The sequence below is a fragment of the Patiria miniata genome, unplaced genomic scaffold (assembly GCF_015706575.1).
Source record: "Patiria miniata isolate m_02_andy unplaced genomic scaffold, ASM1570657v1 HiC_scaffold_11, whole genome shotgun sequence".
Lineage (NCBI taxonomy): Eukaryota > Metazoa > Echinodermata > Asteroidea > Valvatida > Asterinidae > Patiria > Patiria miniata.
Genome location: NW_024037049.1, coordinates 5,782,469 through 5,799,898, shown reverse-complemented (window position 1 = coordinate 5,799,898; position 17,430 = coordinate 5,782,469). Strand labels below are relative to the sequence as shown.

Below are 17,430 nucleotides of genomic sequence, written 5' to 3'. Positions count from 1 at the left end.
CACAATTCAGATTTTGTGGTGTCAAAGTTTTGAGAAATTGTGTCCACAGTCATCATTTTGCCTTCATTGTGGGACAGGACACAGTCGATCAGGACATATTCTGGTATGTTGGACCCATAGGTACCCAAAAGAATTGGGAAGAAGCAAGTCAGGCAAAATGAGCAAAACAGCCGGAAGTGAACCTCCCCTTCAGGTTTTCTTGATGAGGTGTCCCACAGAATCAAAAGTTTGAAAGTAGAAAGTTTGAAAGTTTGAAACTGGCTTATCCTAAGGACTCTGTGCACAAGCACCCCCTCAATGGTTACAAAGGGAGCATTGTTAATGGCACCTGATGCTCATGCGAAGCCGCTATGTTTGTGCAGATTCAGAATAAACTTGAATACAATTTGCAGTGCACACGCAAACCAGTATGCGCATGTGGAGTGTCACTCCCAATGGGGCTGTCAAGAGTGCCATCTTGCGTTCATGCACAGAGTCCATTGGAATCCAGCTGCATACAACAAAAGATCTTTAGGTTAAATGGAAAACTTAAAACACCAAAAATGTCTGATTTTCTGAAATGAGTATGGTTAGGTTCAAGGGTAAGTACCCAAAATGTTTAGTGTCTGAGCTGTCTCAGTATATCAATTCTGAATGTGAATTCTGAACTTTTAAGTTCTCAGCAAAAAAGCTGCCTTGAAAGTATGGAATCACAGGACAGTCAATTTTCACCTAAATCAGCTCCCTATTTTTTTTAATACCGTTGGTTTTAATCACAAAGAAATTGTTCCTGTTTATCTTGCAGTCTTTAAAATAGAATTATTGTATCTTTAGTTGTAGAGCCCCAGCAGTCAACAGTGACTTTCAGTGACATCGGAGGAAATGATGAAACTTTGCATGTGAGTTCATTGTCTATAAAATTCATCCTGTAATCAAGATCTCAATTCTGTAGAACTAAATTAAGAGACTTGTAAAACTTGAAGGCTCCATGAGGTATATGTTATGAAAATATTTGTTCCTCTGAACACTATGAAAATAGTAAGACACCCTTCATGGATTTCATGCTTTTTAATTGCCATTTCTTTTTTTACAATGAAAGACATTTGAGGACAGTGATGATGTAGTGTCACTTTAGGCACACGCACCAGTTTTAGGGTTTTCTGTACAAAGAAGGAGTCAATATTGTAGCTATGGCAAACATGTTAACATACAGTTAGTTCGTTTATTGGATGTCATAAACTGAATAAAAGATACAACAAAGCAGTAGACAGAAAACACTAAAATTTTGAAATTTTGGCAAACCTACCAATCTTCTAAAAGACATACAATGGGGCTCTTCACGTCCTGTCACTTCAAACCTGTTATAAATTAAACAATCCTCGTTGCCACTATGTAGTATACAAGGACGCGGAGAATGTTAACGATTACAATACTTTAATACTTCTCCTCCAACATGGCGTACTTCCCGCCAATGCCTGCTAGAGGGCGCTATGTAGACACAACAACTACTATTCTAAGCACACAGTAATTCCAATTTGTTATTTTTGGGGGTTCTGGTGGATTTTGATAATGTAGGAGATATGCAAGTTGTTGATCCACATGCGTCACCCTGAGGTATACCAGCAGTTAGGAGTCACCCCACCCAGGGGAGTGCTTCTCCATGGCCCACCAGGGTGTGGAAAGACTTTACTGGCACATGCCATTGCAGGGGTAAGCATATCCACTGAATGCAGTCTAAATGGTGGTTTGTCCTGGTACATTGTGCAAATGAAAACAGTATACAGATGTACTGCTGGGAACCTACCCATTATTATATCAATATTCTGCAGATTAGATAACCCTAACCCTCCTCAATCCTCCAAAATCCTCCTGCCAGTTTTGGATGATTTAAGAGGATTGAGGATGAATGGCAAAGATGTATCGCTTTTTTGTGGAGGATGCATTACGTCAATCACATTCTAATCTCATATTTCTTTTCAAAACGGAAGCTTTAAAAACGTGTGTTCTCATTTCCCACAATTGTAATTTACTTGATATGTAATATGATGAGGCTTCACCTCGCCCGCTTTTGCGATGGAAATGGCTTTGCTGCCTGTTGCCTGCTTTGAATCGTGGTGATGTGTGAATGAGGATGCACAGGTCTAGAAGAAGATTCCTAGGATCTCCAAGAGAATGTCACCTCCTTTCAAAATTCCCATTTGTTGTCTGGACAGGTGCGGGTGATGTTGTCTGGAATAGGTAATGATAATGAATAAAAGAGGCGAATGATGTAATAATGTTTGTTTAACGTTTAGGAGCTCCAGCTTCCATTCTTGAAGATAGCAGCAACAGAGATTGTGTCTGGAGTGTCGGGGGAGTCTGAGGGTAATATCAGGGATCTCTTTGAAGAAGCTATGGTAGGTGGTGTAATAGTCTGTTCATTACTTCTCACATAGAAATAGAGGTTAGAACCCAAAGGCAAATCATTGTTACTTGGATATCGCATATTTGAAAAATGTGGATGGTATCCAGAGATACCCCTGTTTCCCCCTTTTTTGTGTTTTTTTGTTTGTTTGAGTGTACATGTGAGTTGGGCTGTTTATTACTTGTTAAATGTCTCATTTTTGTCAGCTTAAATGCATCTTTTGGGCTTGAAAGGATATTAGTTGGAATGATTATTTACATTGTAGAACTCCCAGATGTATTGGCTGTGTTGTCAGCCATCTCTAAGGTAATTTATGATATTGTAATAAAGTAACAATGAATGCACACAAGGTATATTCATACATATCCCTGTGGAACAAAGGCACTGAACCTCCAAGATAGCTTCCACGCAAACGATCTATACTGGAAATAGGTTTAACTCCTTTTGGATGTATGTGTTTATTTACCAACTAATCTTAACAGCAAACTGAAAGGACATTGTTCTGATTGTTTGCAGGGTCTAGCTCCTTGTATCCTGTTCTTAGATGAGATTGATGCGATCACGCCCAAGAGAGAGACAGCTCAGAGAGAGATGGAGAGGAGAATAGTGGCTCAGCTTCTCTCCTGCATGGATGGTGAGTCTTGGCGCTAACCTTAGCCATTCCTGGGCCATAATTACATCCTTTAAAGCTTACAACACTGAATTATATCTAATATAGCATCAAAGGATGGGTTGACTTAGCCTTAGCCATTCCATGGCAATCAGATTGTTTTTGCTAACAACACTAACTTCTTTTTAATTTAACATCTGTAGTTGCAGAAAAAAAACTCCAATATCAATATCATTTTGAAATGATCTTTCTAAAAACACTTTATTTTGTAAGCATCCAAATTAGGTAAAGTAAGGAAAGCACCATTGTATGCACCTTATTTGTGTGGCTGATTCTATTTAGTGTCAATCCATTATGTATTCGATTACGATTCAAGCTATGTGATCCTTTCTCTGTGGTACAGCTTCCATTTTAGTGAATGACTTTATTTGCTCATTATAATTGCAACCCTTTTCCCTTGCCACGAACCAATCACTTAAATCAGTAATCCCGGACCTCAACCCCTCCAAAAATGCATGGATATTTGTTTGCATCTGAATGTTTGAATTTCCTACACTGTAGAACTGAGTACTAGTCCTCTTCATGTGCTGGTCATTGGTGCGACCAACAGAGCTGATTCCTTGGATCCTGCTCTGAGACGAGCTGGACGATTTGACAGAGAAATCTGCCTGGGAATACCTGGGGTGAAGGAAAGAGAGAGGTAGAGGTCATTTCCTGATTTTCAAGACTGTTTTTTTGGACACAGCAGTTATTTAGAGAAGGCCAAGCATTTATATCGCATTGAGAATTCATTATGTCCAAGAATCAACAATATGCTTCCATGATTTACTAAATGCTGCTATGAGTGTCTAGGTTACATCCAAATCTGTCATTATTGTTCTTTACAGTGATCAATTACATGTACTTGCTACATAGTGGGAGCAAGAATGGATGTTCATTGTTGTCAAATATACCCTGGTTTTAGTTATCATTGCGTTGTACTGCAATAACACTGTTTCTGACCTGTGATGATGCCTTAACTTTGCAGTACCAATCATCAATTTAAACGTCATGTGATTAGAGTGTATGGTAATGTGCTGATCGTCACTTCGCATGTCAGAAAAATACTTTTTTAATGACAAATGCCAACTAACAGTTGCAATTACAAGACAAAGAAACCTTCAGAGGAAAGGGGGGGAGTACCTGCTTACATTGTGCTTGAACATTTTCGTATCTAAAGGTTAAGTAGTCTGAATATTTATTTGTTCCCCCACCCCATGTTTTATCCTTGATATTGTTATATCAGGATACTGCAGGTTCTGTGCAGGAATCTCAGACTGTCTTCAGATTTCAGCTGTGCTACTCTATCCACACTCACACCAGGTTATGTAGGAGCTGACTTGATGTCACTCTGTAGAGAGGCTGCTATGTGTGCTGTTAATAGGTAAGATAGGAATATATACAAATACAACATTGTTTGACACAAAGTAGTGCAAACTAAATAGTCCTGACTCCCGAGATGTTGGCTGATTTGACTATCGAAAATTTGCACCATTTCCCAGAAATAAACCATGTTGTATTTTTTTTTTATTACACTTCGATACATACAATTGTAAAAACAAGTTGATAAGGTAGATCAGCAGATAATTGACAGAATTGTTCAGTTGGTGATACAAGATGAAAATACATCCCTGTATAACTGGTATATTTAAAGACATTTTTTCTCCTTTACTCTGAGTTCTAAAACTGCACGAAGATAGGATAGGATAGGATAATATATTTATTGGCAACCATTAGGTTGGATTACATAATACACAAATTTTACATAAATTTATAACAGCTTAAAATACACATAAAAGAGATTAACAGATGCAAAATACCACGAACAATGATCCCAAGCTAAAACATAAGAAAACAAGCAGATAAAAAAAAAGGATATTGCGTTAAAAAACTACCGGTTATATTCAGGATATAAAAATTCATTTTAAAATTAAGTGCAATTATCTTAAAAACTCATTTAACGAAGCTGCTGATAAAAAGTTGATTAATAAGGTACAATGGGATATGAGAATTTTCAGACCTATCTGTGCGGGTTCTGATTACGTATACACATATTTTACATATAATTATAACAGCTTAAAATACACACACAAAAATTAACAGATACAAAAAAACCACAACAATGATCCTGAGCTAAAACATAAGGAAACAGGCAGATCTACAAAGTAGATTGCATTAAAAAAACGGATGTTTTTCAGGGGAAAAAAACATCTAAAATTAACTGCAATTATCATTAAAAATTCATTCGATGAAGCTACTGGTTAAAAGCTACTGATTAATTTTTCTGATCATTTCGATCAGACAACTCTGAATTTCTTTATAAAGTCATAATGTCATTGGTGGCCATCTTGAAAATGGTAGACATCAACCATCTGCATATGGCTCCACAAACAGAAAGAAAGAAGCATCTGAGAGGTTTAAATGTCACAGAAACAGTTTCTGCATGGTCACAAACATTCAAACCAGAGAACTTCATCAATTTCCATTCATACAATAGCTACAAATCACCTGCCATGAGCGACCATCTTGAAAAATGGTGGCCATCTTGGATTTTCAAGTTGCTAATGTTCTTTGGAAATATTGAAGCAAAGGGAGTGAACAGGGTCGTTTTCTTTCGCATATCTCCCACTGGACAAAGGGAGACTTTTGAGATGTTGGTGGCAGCAGACACATGCCGGTCTTTTACAATTGTTTACGTCATTTTTAAGCTTAAGCGCGCATGCTCAATATGACGCAAACAATGGAAAAAGGACTGGTGTGTTTGCTGCCACCAACATCTCAAAAGTCTCCCATTGGTTGACTTGTGGACTATGTGCACAAACTGTAGATGGCACTTTGTGACTACATTTAAAAGCCCCATGGGAGGGATACACTGTGTGTGCACACAGGTTCACAAGCGTATGGTGCAAAGAACGCATAATGCTTGGAATGTCCCTCCCAGTGGTGTCCCTCAAGTCTCCTTTATAACCATTGATGGGGTTACTTGTGCATGTAGTCCATATGCTGCACTAATATTAGATCATTACTAGTGTGTTTGGAGAAGTTACATTGCACTCTTTGCATGCATGTTATTTATCAATTCAACATTTCAAAATACACGGGAGGGTGAGGCTTTGGCAAACAGCAGTAGCAAAATGAGATAAGCTGGGGGATACGGTTCAGTGTACATTGAGCTCTTAGTACTTTGATGGTTCCTGTGCATTGTTATCACCTATTCATAAATACCTCAGACAGTTTAGCTATTCCTATTGGTCGAGAGCCCGTCACGTGGCCGGTATTAAACGGATGATAAAGACATGGCTAGCTGGTCTTAAACACTTTTCCAGTGTCACAATAAAATGTGGACTCCTAAAAATCCAGTGCCTCTTGTCGTTTCATTGGTTGAACGTTCACAATCCTCACGTAGGCATGCGCAACACTACCAGGGAGTCAGAATTTTATAGTTCTAAATTCAAAACGCAACGCGCCAGGTGCGTTCTGCGCGACATCGCGCAGAACATGATACGCGCGCATCAATCTCCATAAAAGGGTTGTTTACATCTTACTCGCTGAACACTCCATTATTTTGCAAGAGGGATGTTTCAAAAAGCATAAAGTGAATTTGTTGAACAAAATCAGGATGTTTTGAACGAATTATATGATTTTTTCTTACCGAAAAGGTATTTATGAATGGGAATATATATGTGCTCCGTCGGTATTTATCACTCTGTTTAAGACCACTTAGAGTCTGGGTGCTGATAATTACCCTCGCCTCCGGCTCGGGTAATTATCAGCACCCAGACTCTAAGTGGTCTTAAACAGAGTGATAAAAACCTCCAGAGCACACATTTATTCCCTTATTACCATTTACTCCGTGCACCAGCAAGAGAGATGGCTTTTGAGAGCCCTGTGGACGGGACACAGTGTGAGCATACTGGTTTCATGTGCGTATAGCGTGGAGTACACATGACTTATTTTATTCCAATTGTGCACAAAGCCAAAGCATCTTCGCGTGAGCATCACGCGTCATTGGCAATGCGTTTGAATGTCTCTCCCAGTGGTCTCCCCCAACTCTCTCTTTCTTAATGTTGAGGGAGTACTTGTGCATGGAGCCCATGGACCTAGTCAATGCATGTTGTGGTCAAATGACGACTTTTACCATGAAAAAGCAGACCTCTGAATTCTACATAGTATGTTTCAGTCCAATTATCAGGCATGCAACTTTTCCTCCGATTCGCAGATTTCCTTGTTTTTTACTTTTCATGAAAACCATTACAAATTGAAAAACACTGTACAAAGTCTTGTGTGTTTTGGAAGTTCCTCGTTTTTTTGTAAATTCCCAGTTGCATGCCTGAATTATGGGAAATTGCAAAATGTGCTTGGTAAACAGTTACATTTGGGAGGGGGGGGGGGTTAATATGCTACAGACATTAGGGCAGCTGATTTGCATGTCAGCATCTGACAGACTTGACATGTTGACATGTTGACATGGTTTATATTGACAGCAACGTTTTGCATTTGCAGCATTGACACATTTCTGTCACTTTGATTTTCAGAATATTCTATGAGCTGCAGATGCCATCTAAACCTGTATCAGCCCAGTCTGTCACAGCTGACACATCACTGCATCATCACACAGATGCCGATAACTGTGGAGATAGCATTACTAGTCAGAGTGTAGTTCCTGTCAAACAGACGAGTCCAGGAACCATGCAGGATATGAAAGAGACTGAGGCAACAGACCAGATACCATCATATCATTCAGGTAGTGTTGCTACAATTAGAATTCAAATGGATACTGAGGATTCATTATCTGCTAATTGATAAGTACTTACACATTTTCCATGTGTTCCTACTTTTGAGAAAAAAACAAAAGATGCGGTTTGGGGAGAATACAAAAATGACACACTAGGTTTTCTGTATTCAGGCATGCAACTTTTCCTCGGTTCAGCTGATTTCCTCTTTTTTTACTTCCCATGTGTGCCATTGAAAATAAAAAAACACTGTACAAAGTCTGGGAAAATTTTGAATTTCCTCTTTTTTTTGTGATTTCCAAGTTGCATGCCTGTGTATTGTTTTCCAAGGTTTTGTGAGGGTTTTACTGGGTACCTCGGGGTTCAACCGGCCTCGAGTAAATGCTGAATCAAATCATGAACATTGTGAGATAACACTATTGGTGGAGGGCAGAATTATGTGTATTAAATCCACAACTTGTGGCATTAATCTTATCATCTGCCATGCTGTTATATCTGCTGCTCTAGGAGGTTTTTAAATCTGCCATTCAACCACTGCAAGCTTGTTAAAAGGTGGGTGGGGGTATAGTTTCCACTCCTGCATGAGTGAACTTTTATCTTAGAAAGCACTAAGTATACAGAACTATTATTGGAGCTCACAAATGTGTAAGTGATCAAAAGCAACAAAAACCATTACAATCTATTTTGAGTAATTCAGTTGTGTGAAGCACTGTGCAAGAGAAGTTCTATACTAGCAAGAAGCCTTAATTTTGTATAAATTAAGAGCAAACCCCCTAAATGCTACTGTTTTCGCAATAGAGTGTGGAATCCTATACATCTCAAGATTGACTTTCAAGAATGTAAATATTATTTGCTTTATCACAGCTCTGAGTTGGTTGAAAGATAAAGCACCACTCACTGAAGAACAGTTGCAGGAATTGTACATCCAAATGAAAGACTTTGAGGTTTGTATACATGTATGACTTTTCTATCACTGTTTGAGGGTTGCTCATGCAAACTAGGCTGCTATGAATCGATATGCCCGCAAAGCAGGCGACAACCAGCGAAGCCTCCACGCCCATTTTGCACACTCGCACATTTTTAATGTACATATGTAAACTTGCAAGATAGAAAGGACCCCTTATGTGCATGTGTTCATGTACCTATATGAACAATAGACATTGGAAAATTTAAAAGAACATGTTACTTGTCATTTATTGTGCAATAATAGATGCAAAGCAGGCAAGACAACCAGCGAAACCTCCTCGCCCACTTTGCACACTCGCACATTTTTAATGTACATATGTAAACTTGCAAGATAGAAAGGACCCCTTATGTGCATGTGTTCATGTACCTATATGAACAATAGACATTGGAAAATTTAAAAGAACATGTTACTTGTCATTTATTGTGCAATAATAGATGCAAAGCAGGCAAGACAACCAGCGAAACCTCCTCGCCCACTTTGCACACTCGCACATTTTTAATGTACATAAAAACTTGCAAGATAGAAAGGACCCCTATGTGCATGTGTTCATGTATCTATATGAAAAATAGACATTGGAAAATTTAAAAGAATATTTTACTTGTCATTTATTGTGCAAAAACTGTACTGATAAATTATCATCGGCTATTCATCCATCCTAAATAAAAAGTCAATATCTCTTTTGTTATGGCTGGTATGTAATGGTTATCATCACAATGAACCAATGGTCCATTATATAAGTTGACTTTGATTTCTGCTATTTTTGTTGCTGTCATAGGAAGCACTGCCCCATGTGCAGCCCTCAGCCAAACGAGAAGGCTTTGCTACTATACCAGATGTGACATGGGATGATGTAGGGGCATTACAATCAGTCAGAGAGGAACTCTCTATGGCAATTCTGGTAACAAATAATAATTAAATAAATCACACTTTCTTAATTGCACAATTTTTTTTGTTGGATGCTTTTGTGACTTGAATTATTTTATATAACTCCCAGGCTCCAGTGAGAAACCCTGACGCCTTCAAGGCCCTGGGTCTAACAACGCCGCCTGGTATTCTGTTAGCTGGTCCCCCTGGATGTGGTAAGACACTGCTAGCAAAGGTAAGGATACTGGCCGAGTATTACAGTGTATACCTTTTTTATTCTGTCCTGGACCAATGTTTATTGATAAGTGGGCTATATGAACTCCTTGCATAAGAGAGTTGGGAGAGACCGCTGTGAGGGACATTCAAACGCATTACCGTTGGCGCCTGACACTCACACGAAGACACAACTGGTCTGTGCACATTCAGAATAAAACTAGTCGTGCAGACTTCATGCCATACGTGCACAATCTAGTGATGTGTCCCGCCCACTGGAGCTTTCAAAAGTGGTCAAAAAGTGCCGTCTACCATTCCGGCATGGAGTCTATAGTGATGGTTGAATAGTGAAAAGTAATCAACTTTTAGCCAACAATGTCACATTGTGTCATTTATGCGCATTGACTTGAATTGATAACTTTCACCTCTAATGCTAGCTGTTCTGTATTCACATTAAGATGATATTTGGCAATACTGTGATTTGTTTCCCTGTTTTTCCCCAAAAAACTGTCTTCTTTTCCAACAGGCTATAGCTAATGAATCAGGCATCAATTTTATATCAGTAAAAGGTCCCGAGCTCATGAATATGGTAAGTCACATGTATCTTGGGTCAGGTTTCATATACATGCACATATTAGATTTGTTTTTACATTTGTAGCTTTCACTGAGATAATTAAATAATGAGCCATGATCCTATTTATAGACTATTTTATGATAGGTGTCTCTGCATAACTTTCAGGACAATAAATAAATATAACTCATTTTGATGGAGGACCGTATTGATAATACTATCCTGCGTTGTATGAAAGACTATATAGATGAAAGACAACATGATACTGTCTGGCTGTGTGGCTTGAAACAGTCGCAAGAGCATTAACAAGTCTCTAAATAGTTTGTCTGATTTGTGACTCCCATGACTTAACTGTTGTCAACATGAGGTGACCTTGTGCCATTTCTATGGCTGATGAGCTTACTGGCCAGATTGTGTATCTAACCACAGTATGTAGGTGAGAGTGAACGGGCTGTACGACAGTGCTTCCATCGAGCTAGGAACTCAGCCCCCTGTGTCATCTTCTTTGATGAGTTGGATGCTCTCTGCCCTAAGAGGTCGGATTCCATGGAGGTAAATTAAAATTTGAAGGTTTTATATTTAAAAAAAATAGTACTTTACATGTAAAGCAGCTGTTTACATAAAATTTTCACATGGATGTGTGCAAAATTAACATCTCTAAAATAAGAACACACTCCTAGCCCAGGTTAACATTGTAATCATTTGACACCAGCATAGCTGATCTCATTTATGATACAGTTAACGTCTCTAGACTACATTGTTTGATTCTAGTCTGGTTCCAGTGCCCGTGTTGTCAATCAACTCTTGACTGAGATGGACGGTCTGGAAGCAAGGAAACAAGTCTTTATCGTTGGAGCCACAAACAGACCAGGTAGTGTTGGATAGAAGATGACTGGCAAGTTGTGTTTTAATAATTCTGGTGTCATTTTATTTCCGGAGGGATCACCACTGGTTTTTCTAGTTTGAAAAACACAATTGTAACCATCCGTTGATCAACAAGAAACAAAGGATGCCAAGTGTGCTGCAGCTGTGTTCCCATCATTTGATCAGGGATTGTATTATTTTTTTATATTTTTTTTTGCATATTGTGAACAGTGCTATTAATAGCCATTCTCTCTACATATATTCTCAGATATCATTGATCCAGCTGTGCTGAGACCAGGACGTTTGGACAAGACCCTGTATGTTGGCATCCCCAGTTCCAAAGACAGAGTAGCCATATTGAAGACAATCACCAAGGTCAGGGAAAAACAGAAAAACCAACCTGCAAAAAAAGACCTCTTATATATTATATTTTACTTGAACCTGTATGAGTATGTACCTAGGTTTTGTCTGAACTGGCTCGCCAGGCACACAAATACACATCAACAGACCAGTAATTAACCTTTTGATGCCAATCAACGGCTGTAGATGCAGCTCGATCAAGCCGATAAGCTGGGGGACTGCTATAGCCGCATTCCTGCTGCATAGCCGCATTCATGCAAAGATAGTGGCCGAATACCAGCATGTACACATTCCACTCAAAGTGCAGCTGTCCGTGGCCAAACAATACCAGCGTTAAGGGGTTAAAAAAAAGATCCAGCCCTGTGCTTTTTGGTACAGTTCATGAAATAGGATGGAATTCTGATGTAACTGTCTTGGTTATCCATGTGCTGAACTTACTGGAAGGCAACGTTTGGTAAAATAGGCATACACGAAGTTACGCATTGATGATCAGCTTTGTCCAGCTTTGTACACTGTGCTGATGAGTTCCTCATGTGCTTTTATGCATTGTGCATGAGCATGTACATGTACGTGTACTAGACATGTGACATGTATTGCAGATGGCTTTCCCCAAAGCCTGCTTAGCCCCATTCAGGCTTCAAACCTTCCTCCTTTTTGCAATCTTCTGTCTCCTGTCTTGGCTAAAAATGTTTGGATATAATAGGGATGATATTGTCAATTGTCAAGGAAGTATTTCTTTGTATACTGATAATGTCTTTCTCTCAGATTAAAAAGTCTGATTTCAAATTAAAGTCTGAACAATCTCATACTCTCTCCCCAAGTATACCATCTGGAAAGTCAGCTTAGCTGATAACTGAGGATGTGATGGTAACATGCTCAACTATCTATTCAATTCAAAAGTGGTCATTTCATTCCATTTACTACTTTCTGGTTATGCTTGATTTTTAGAATGGCACAAAACCTCCATTAACAGATGATGTCATTTTGGAGGACATTGGACAGGATCAAAGATGTGATGGTTTCACGTAAGACATTTTTGAAAATGTTATATGTTTTTATATTATTTTACTTTTTTTTCCATCCCAATGGTTGGGGTAGTCTTTGGAATATCCCCTTGCACAGCAAGGGTCTATGATATGCGAGCAGATTCGGCGATTGATTATGCCAAACAAGACTGTGTCTTGACCTCAAGATTCTGACCATTCAGCGGGCGCCTTCTGTATCGGGTCTTCGGTTACCTGTTGTCATAGACATGTAATAAAACCTAGACACGACATCTACTACCCTTTACGTTGTGAATTGAGCAAAAAATAGGCTGCGTCACATGGCCTGTAACGATGATGTTAAGCACTGTGTAAACATCCTGTGGCTTCTAATGATCATCACACATTTTAAATAACGCGCGTAATACTAACGCCCTCTTGGGCGTTCACGTCAGGCCCACGATGAGCGTTCGCATATTCTATACTCGCAGCATTTTGCTAACACTTTTGAGAGCCAATGTCGTGTCTAGGTTTTATTAGATCTCTATGCCCATTGTTGTTTAAAAAAAAAAGGCATAGGAATTGACAAATCAACAGCTTAGTCCACATTTCTGATCGAAATGACATCACAATTTTGTAAAGGCGACTCCGATTAACTGGCACGCAGGGTTGCATAAATTTGCATGCTTAGATATATCAGACGTTGGACCGGAGACATACGGCTTCGTTGGACAACGGATGATACATGACTTATCTTGCAAGCATAATGTGTGTGTTTTGAGACACATAGATTTTGCTCATCTTATTATTTCGGGGGTGTATCTAGTATTTAGAATTAATTCTTTTAAGCAGGATTATCCAAAACCTGAATTATAAGAATAAGATGAATGGTTATTTAAAAAAGGTTTCACTCACTGCATTAAATTTTATGTCACTGGTATTAAAAAGAAATTTAAAAATGAAACATTACATTTCTTTGTGACTGCTAATTTGAAAACATTCTCATAACTTTGATACCCCCATATGTTCGCAGTGGTGCTGACCTAGCGGCCTTGGTGAGAGAGGCTTCCATGGCTGCCCTAAGGGCAGTCCTTTGGAGCGTACCATCAGACAATAGCCAAAGGGGTGATGGAACAGAGAGGGGCACAGGCAATACCAAAGTGGTTGTGACTGGAGCCAATTTTGAGTCTGCATTTGCCAAAGTCAAGGCTTCAGTTTCTAAAAAGGTCAGCTGTGATTCCTTTTCCTCTAGCGTAATAAGCTATGTTAAAGTTGCGTTCCCCGTGCTCTTCAACAAATTCGGTTCTTTTTCTATCAATACATTTTCAACTTCTATGTTTTATTCCAACCAAACACCTCCTTGTTTCCTTTTTTGGATGTCTGCAAACCTTGTTGGTTTTGGGCATAAACAGATCCGCTTTGTGAACAGACTGGCTCCCGGTCTGTACATTATGGATACTGATTGTGGGGCGGGAACCCACCATACCTCCCGAGCAAGGGCGGATCCAGGGGGGGGCCAAAGGGGGCCATGGCCCCCCCCCCCCCCCCAAACGAAACCAATTTTTTTTTTTTATGTGACATCGCAAAAAAGGCAGGCAATGAGTACACCACCATCTTTTCCTCAAAAAAACATTGGTTAAAGTGGTCAGAAATTGCCTCAGATCGCACCACAGAGCATCTAGAATCCAAAAATTTGTCGGGGCCCTTAAGCGGGCCCCGAACCCCACGCCGTAATTTTTGGACCCACTTTTTTGGAGGACCAAACATTTTTTTGGCCCCCCCCAAAATTGTGTTCTGGATCCGCCCTTGCTCCCGAGAACAGAATTATTATCTGGCAGCCAACACTTTGAAATTGTATGGTAATAATTCAATAACTAAACATGGGTCGATTCTTTTATCACTCAAAAGTAAATCAGTGTTGTATTGTTACAAAAATAACAAATCAGAAAAGGAATCTATTTTGTGGGACTAAACTCGAAAATAGCACGGGGAAAACAACTTTAAATATTCTTTTGGATGTTCTATGTTTATTCAGTTACTTGCTTTGTGATGTTAATAGGCCATTGTCATGAAATATAAAGCTGATCAGGTGACTTGTCACAGGCCTTGACCCTGACACTTCATTCTATATTCATTTATTTGTGCACAAAAACCTGCAGTACAGTTGAGGGGTCTATTGTTTTCATGGGATTCCAAATTCCACACTACATCTCATTGTTACAAATACTTGTGGCTCAACACTGTCTGTATGATGAGGCCAAATAAAAAAAAAATAGGTTTGCTTCCGATTACATAGCATTTGAAAATAGGGTAGGTACTAGGTAGGTAGGGAAACTTTTTTTGTTTTTGCAATTTTTGTGTGTACGATCATACATGGAGGTGTCTGCGTGTAGTCAAGGGTAAAAGGTAGAAATTGATGGTTTTCAGGGTTTTTCCCCTCATTTTCTTCCCCCCCCCAAAAAAAAAAATTAGGGTAGGGGCTATCGATATAGGGAAGGTAGGGTAACCGGAAGCAGAACTATAAAAAAAATTTGGCCTTATGCATATGCCCATTACTTGTGAAGAGTTCACACATCCGGGTTTTGTCTCTGGCTTACAATGGGACCATGTTCTCTCTCTGGAACATCAAAGCCTGTAATATGAAACCAAACTTGAGAGTATTTCTATATGATCTCCTTCAAAATGATTCTGAAGCCAGAGATGAAGCCAAGATTTCAACAACAAAAAAGGATACAATGTGAATGTTCATTAGCATAGTGTGTCTAGTATGTTGACTCAAAGTGACTCCACTGAGGCTGTCTTCTTTACTTATTACAGGATCAGGAGCGATACAGGAAACTTCGCCAGAATGCGCTAGACTTGTCAGATGCACAGGAAGAAACAGTTCAAGACATGAGCTGATGTCTACTCAAATAGAAACTATTGCCTTGTTTGATGTGATGAACATCCAGTGGTCTACACACTACCTCACTCTTCACTAGACCAAATAGACTATGAACTCTGTGTATGAACTGTAAATGGCCCTATCCATGGAGGTAGGAATAGAAGGAGTTAGCGCAAGCACAGATCAAACGTGCCATGTCTCATGCCGCGATTGATCAGATAACGACTGCAAAGTAAACGCATTCCACACTCAGCCTGCCAAAAATCGCAAAACTGCATGCGCATCGCATGCGGCTTACGGAGAACTGCCACTAAGTTTCGTTTTTCGTCACCGCAAAAAAGTAGTTTTTTCAAAAGTGCTCAGTATTGCTAAGTTACGGTTCTTGCATCATTTGAAAGCGCTACATTTCCGAAACATTTCCTTTTATTTTTATTCACAGGGCATAGCAGGAACCTGCCAAAAAATGTCTTACATTTCACCAGGTAATTCACGAAATTTCACATTTTTCTGAAATATAAAAATATTACTTGCCGAACGAATTATTGGCTGATTTTCATTGTTCAAAAGACGACATGACAAAGATTTTTGTTGCGCATCCGAAAAACAGACCCCGATATCGTGCCTACACTCGAAACATACTGCACATGTCCAAAGTATATATTTGATTGTTGGATGGTAGGAAGCATGTACTCCAGTCAGGCTTCTTCGGAAGTGAACGGAGCTGAGCGGTCGCCATTAGACATAGCGTTCAAGGGGATTAACGGCTGCCGTTAAAATGCCAAGGCGCTGCATGATATCCCATAGCTCACCACAGTGGCCTGGAATATGCAAGTGGGATGCTAAGTGGGATTAAAACAAGGAGGGTATTCATGCTAACTCCTCCTATTCCTACCTCCACGCCCTATCTAGCCCACTGCAGAGCTCCAGTCTTCCAGGACTCACCATGTACTGTTCATAAGACCAATTTCCACTGTTGTGTACTTGCTTTGCCACATTTCTACAGTAAAATTCAAGTGTTCATAATTTCTCTTTTTCACCATATTAGCATTTTTAAACTTTGGCACACACAATAGGAGTAAATTTGTCATAGTACAAACGAGTTAAAGCACTCCAAATACCGCCCTCCTATTGTGTCTATCATGACTCATGACTAATAAGGCTAATGGAGTTCATAGGAAGGAAGAATTCTCATGGCACATGGCAGTTAATCAGACTCAGAACCTGCAATGTTATTGGCTGGTCTTACTGAAGCATACATCATTTGTGCCTGTGTACACATGTGCACACAGGTTTGATTTTTATTTTCTTCAATAATTATGTACTGGCCGTGCTATTTTACCCTAACAAATAGATTATATTTTTAAAATTGCTGTATTCACTTTTGAATTTCACGAAACAAAATAGTTATGTAATAATTACTTCAAAAATTAAGAATCACTTGCAACCAAAAATATTTACATTGCCCCAGAGTAGACTGGTTCCCGCCCTGCTATCAGCATCAGTGTTGTAGGGAACCAGTCTACTTGCAGGAGGGATCCATTTGTGCTTATATTTTTCAGAGGATTGCATATGCCAAAAATAGAAGGGTAACAATTGTAATACTAAAACTACTACTCAAACTGAAAGTCATCAGGAGAAAAAAAAACACAAATAATTTACCGAGAAGGACAGTAAATCTGCAAATGGAATTTGAAAAGACCCACAATGAATATACACATGACTTTCTGCTTGTTTTTAATATTTATTGTGTCATTTTAAAATACTTTAAATACATGAGCAGTAAAGCCTGTACATTACATCAAGCAACATAATAAATAGAAATGAAAAGAGAATCTTGTGTTCTGACAGTTCTGCACATTGTTTCATTGTTGAACTTGGTGCAAATGGAATACTGTTGTGAGAGTATTAAATTTCTTTAGTTGTGAAGTATCTATTTTTACGTCATAAACATTTCTAAAG

The 17,430-nt window shown here is 39.1% G+C and overlaps 1 protein-coding gene across 2 annotated transcripts in view; it reads left to right on the top strand.

Moving 5' to 3' along the window:
- Positions 1-17,360, top strand: part of LOC119743040 (nuclear valosin-containing protein-like) — a 39,885-nt gene extending 22,525 nt beyond the window's left edge. The window contains exons 9-25 of one of the 2 annotated variants that reach the window (XM_038219367.1): positions 814-878; positions 1,555-1,689; positions 2,274-2,375; positions 2,900-3,017; positions 3,555-3,693; positions 4,279-4,416; positions 7,568-7,776; positions 8,630-8,709; positions 9,508-9,630; positions 9,727-9,831; positions 10,336-10,398; positions 10,810-10,932; positions 11,152-11,251; positions 11,513-11,619; positions 12,553-12,629; positions 13,621-13,813; positions 15,405-17,360. In XM_038219367.1, coding sequence (XP_038075295.1) covers positions 814-878; positions 1,555-1,689; positions 2,274-2,375; positions 2,900-3,017; positions 3,555-3,693; positions 4,279-4,416; positions 7,568-7,776; positions 8,630-8,709; positions 9,508-9,630; positions 9,727-9,831; positions 10,336-10,398; positions 10,810-10,932; positions 11,152-11,251; positions 11,513-11,619; positions 12,553-12,629; positions 13,621-13,813; positions 15,405-15,488 — 1,961 coding nt within the window. In that variant the 3' untranslated portion in view covers positions 15,489-17,360. The remainder of the gene's footprint in view (positions 1-813; positions 879-1,554; positions 1,690-2,273; positions 2,376-2,899; positions 3,018-3,554; positions 3,694-4,278; positions 4,417-7,567; positions 7,777-8,629; positions 8,710-9,507; positions 9,631-9,726; positions 9,832-10,335; positions 10,399-10,809; positions 10,933-11,151; positions 11,252-11,512; positions 11,620-12,552; positions 12,630-13,620; positions 13,814-15,404) is intronic. The other variant, XM_038219375.1, reaches the window with a different exon arrangement.
- The last annotated feature ends 70 nt before the right edge of the window (positions 17,361-17,430 follow it).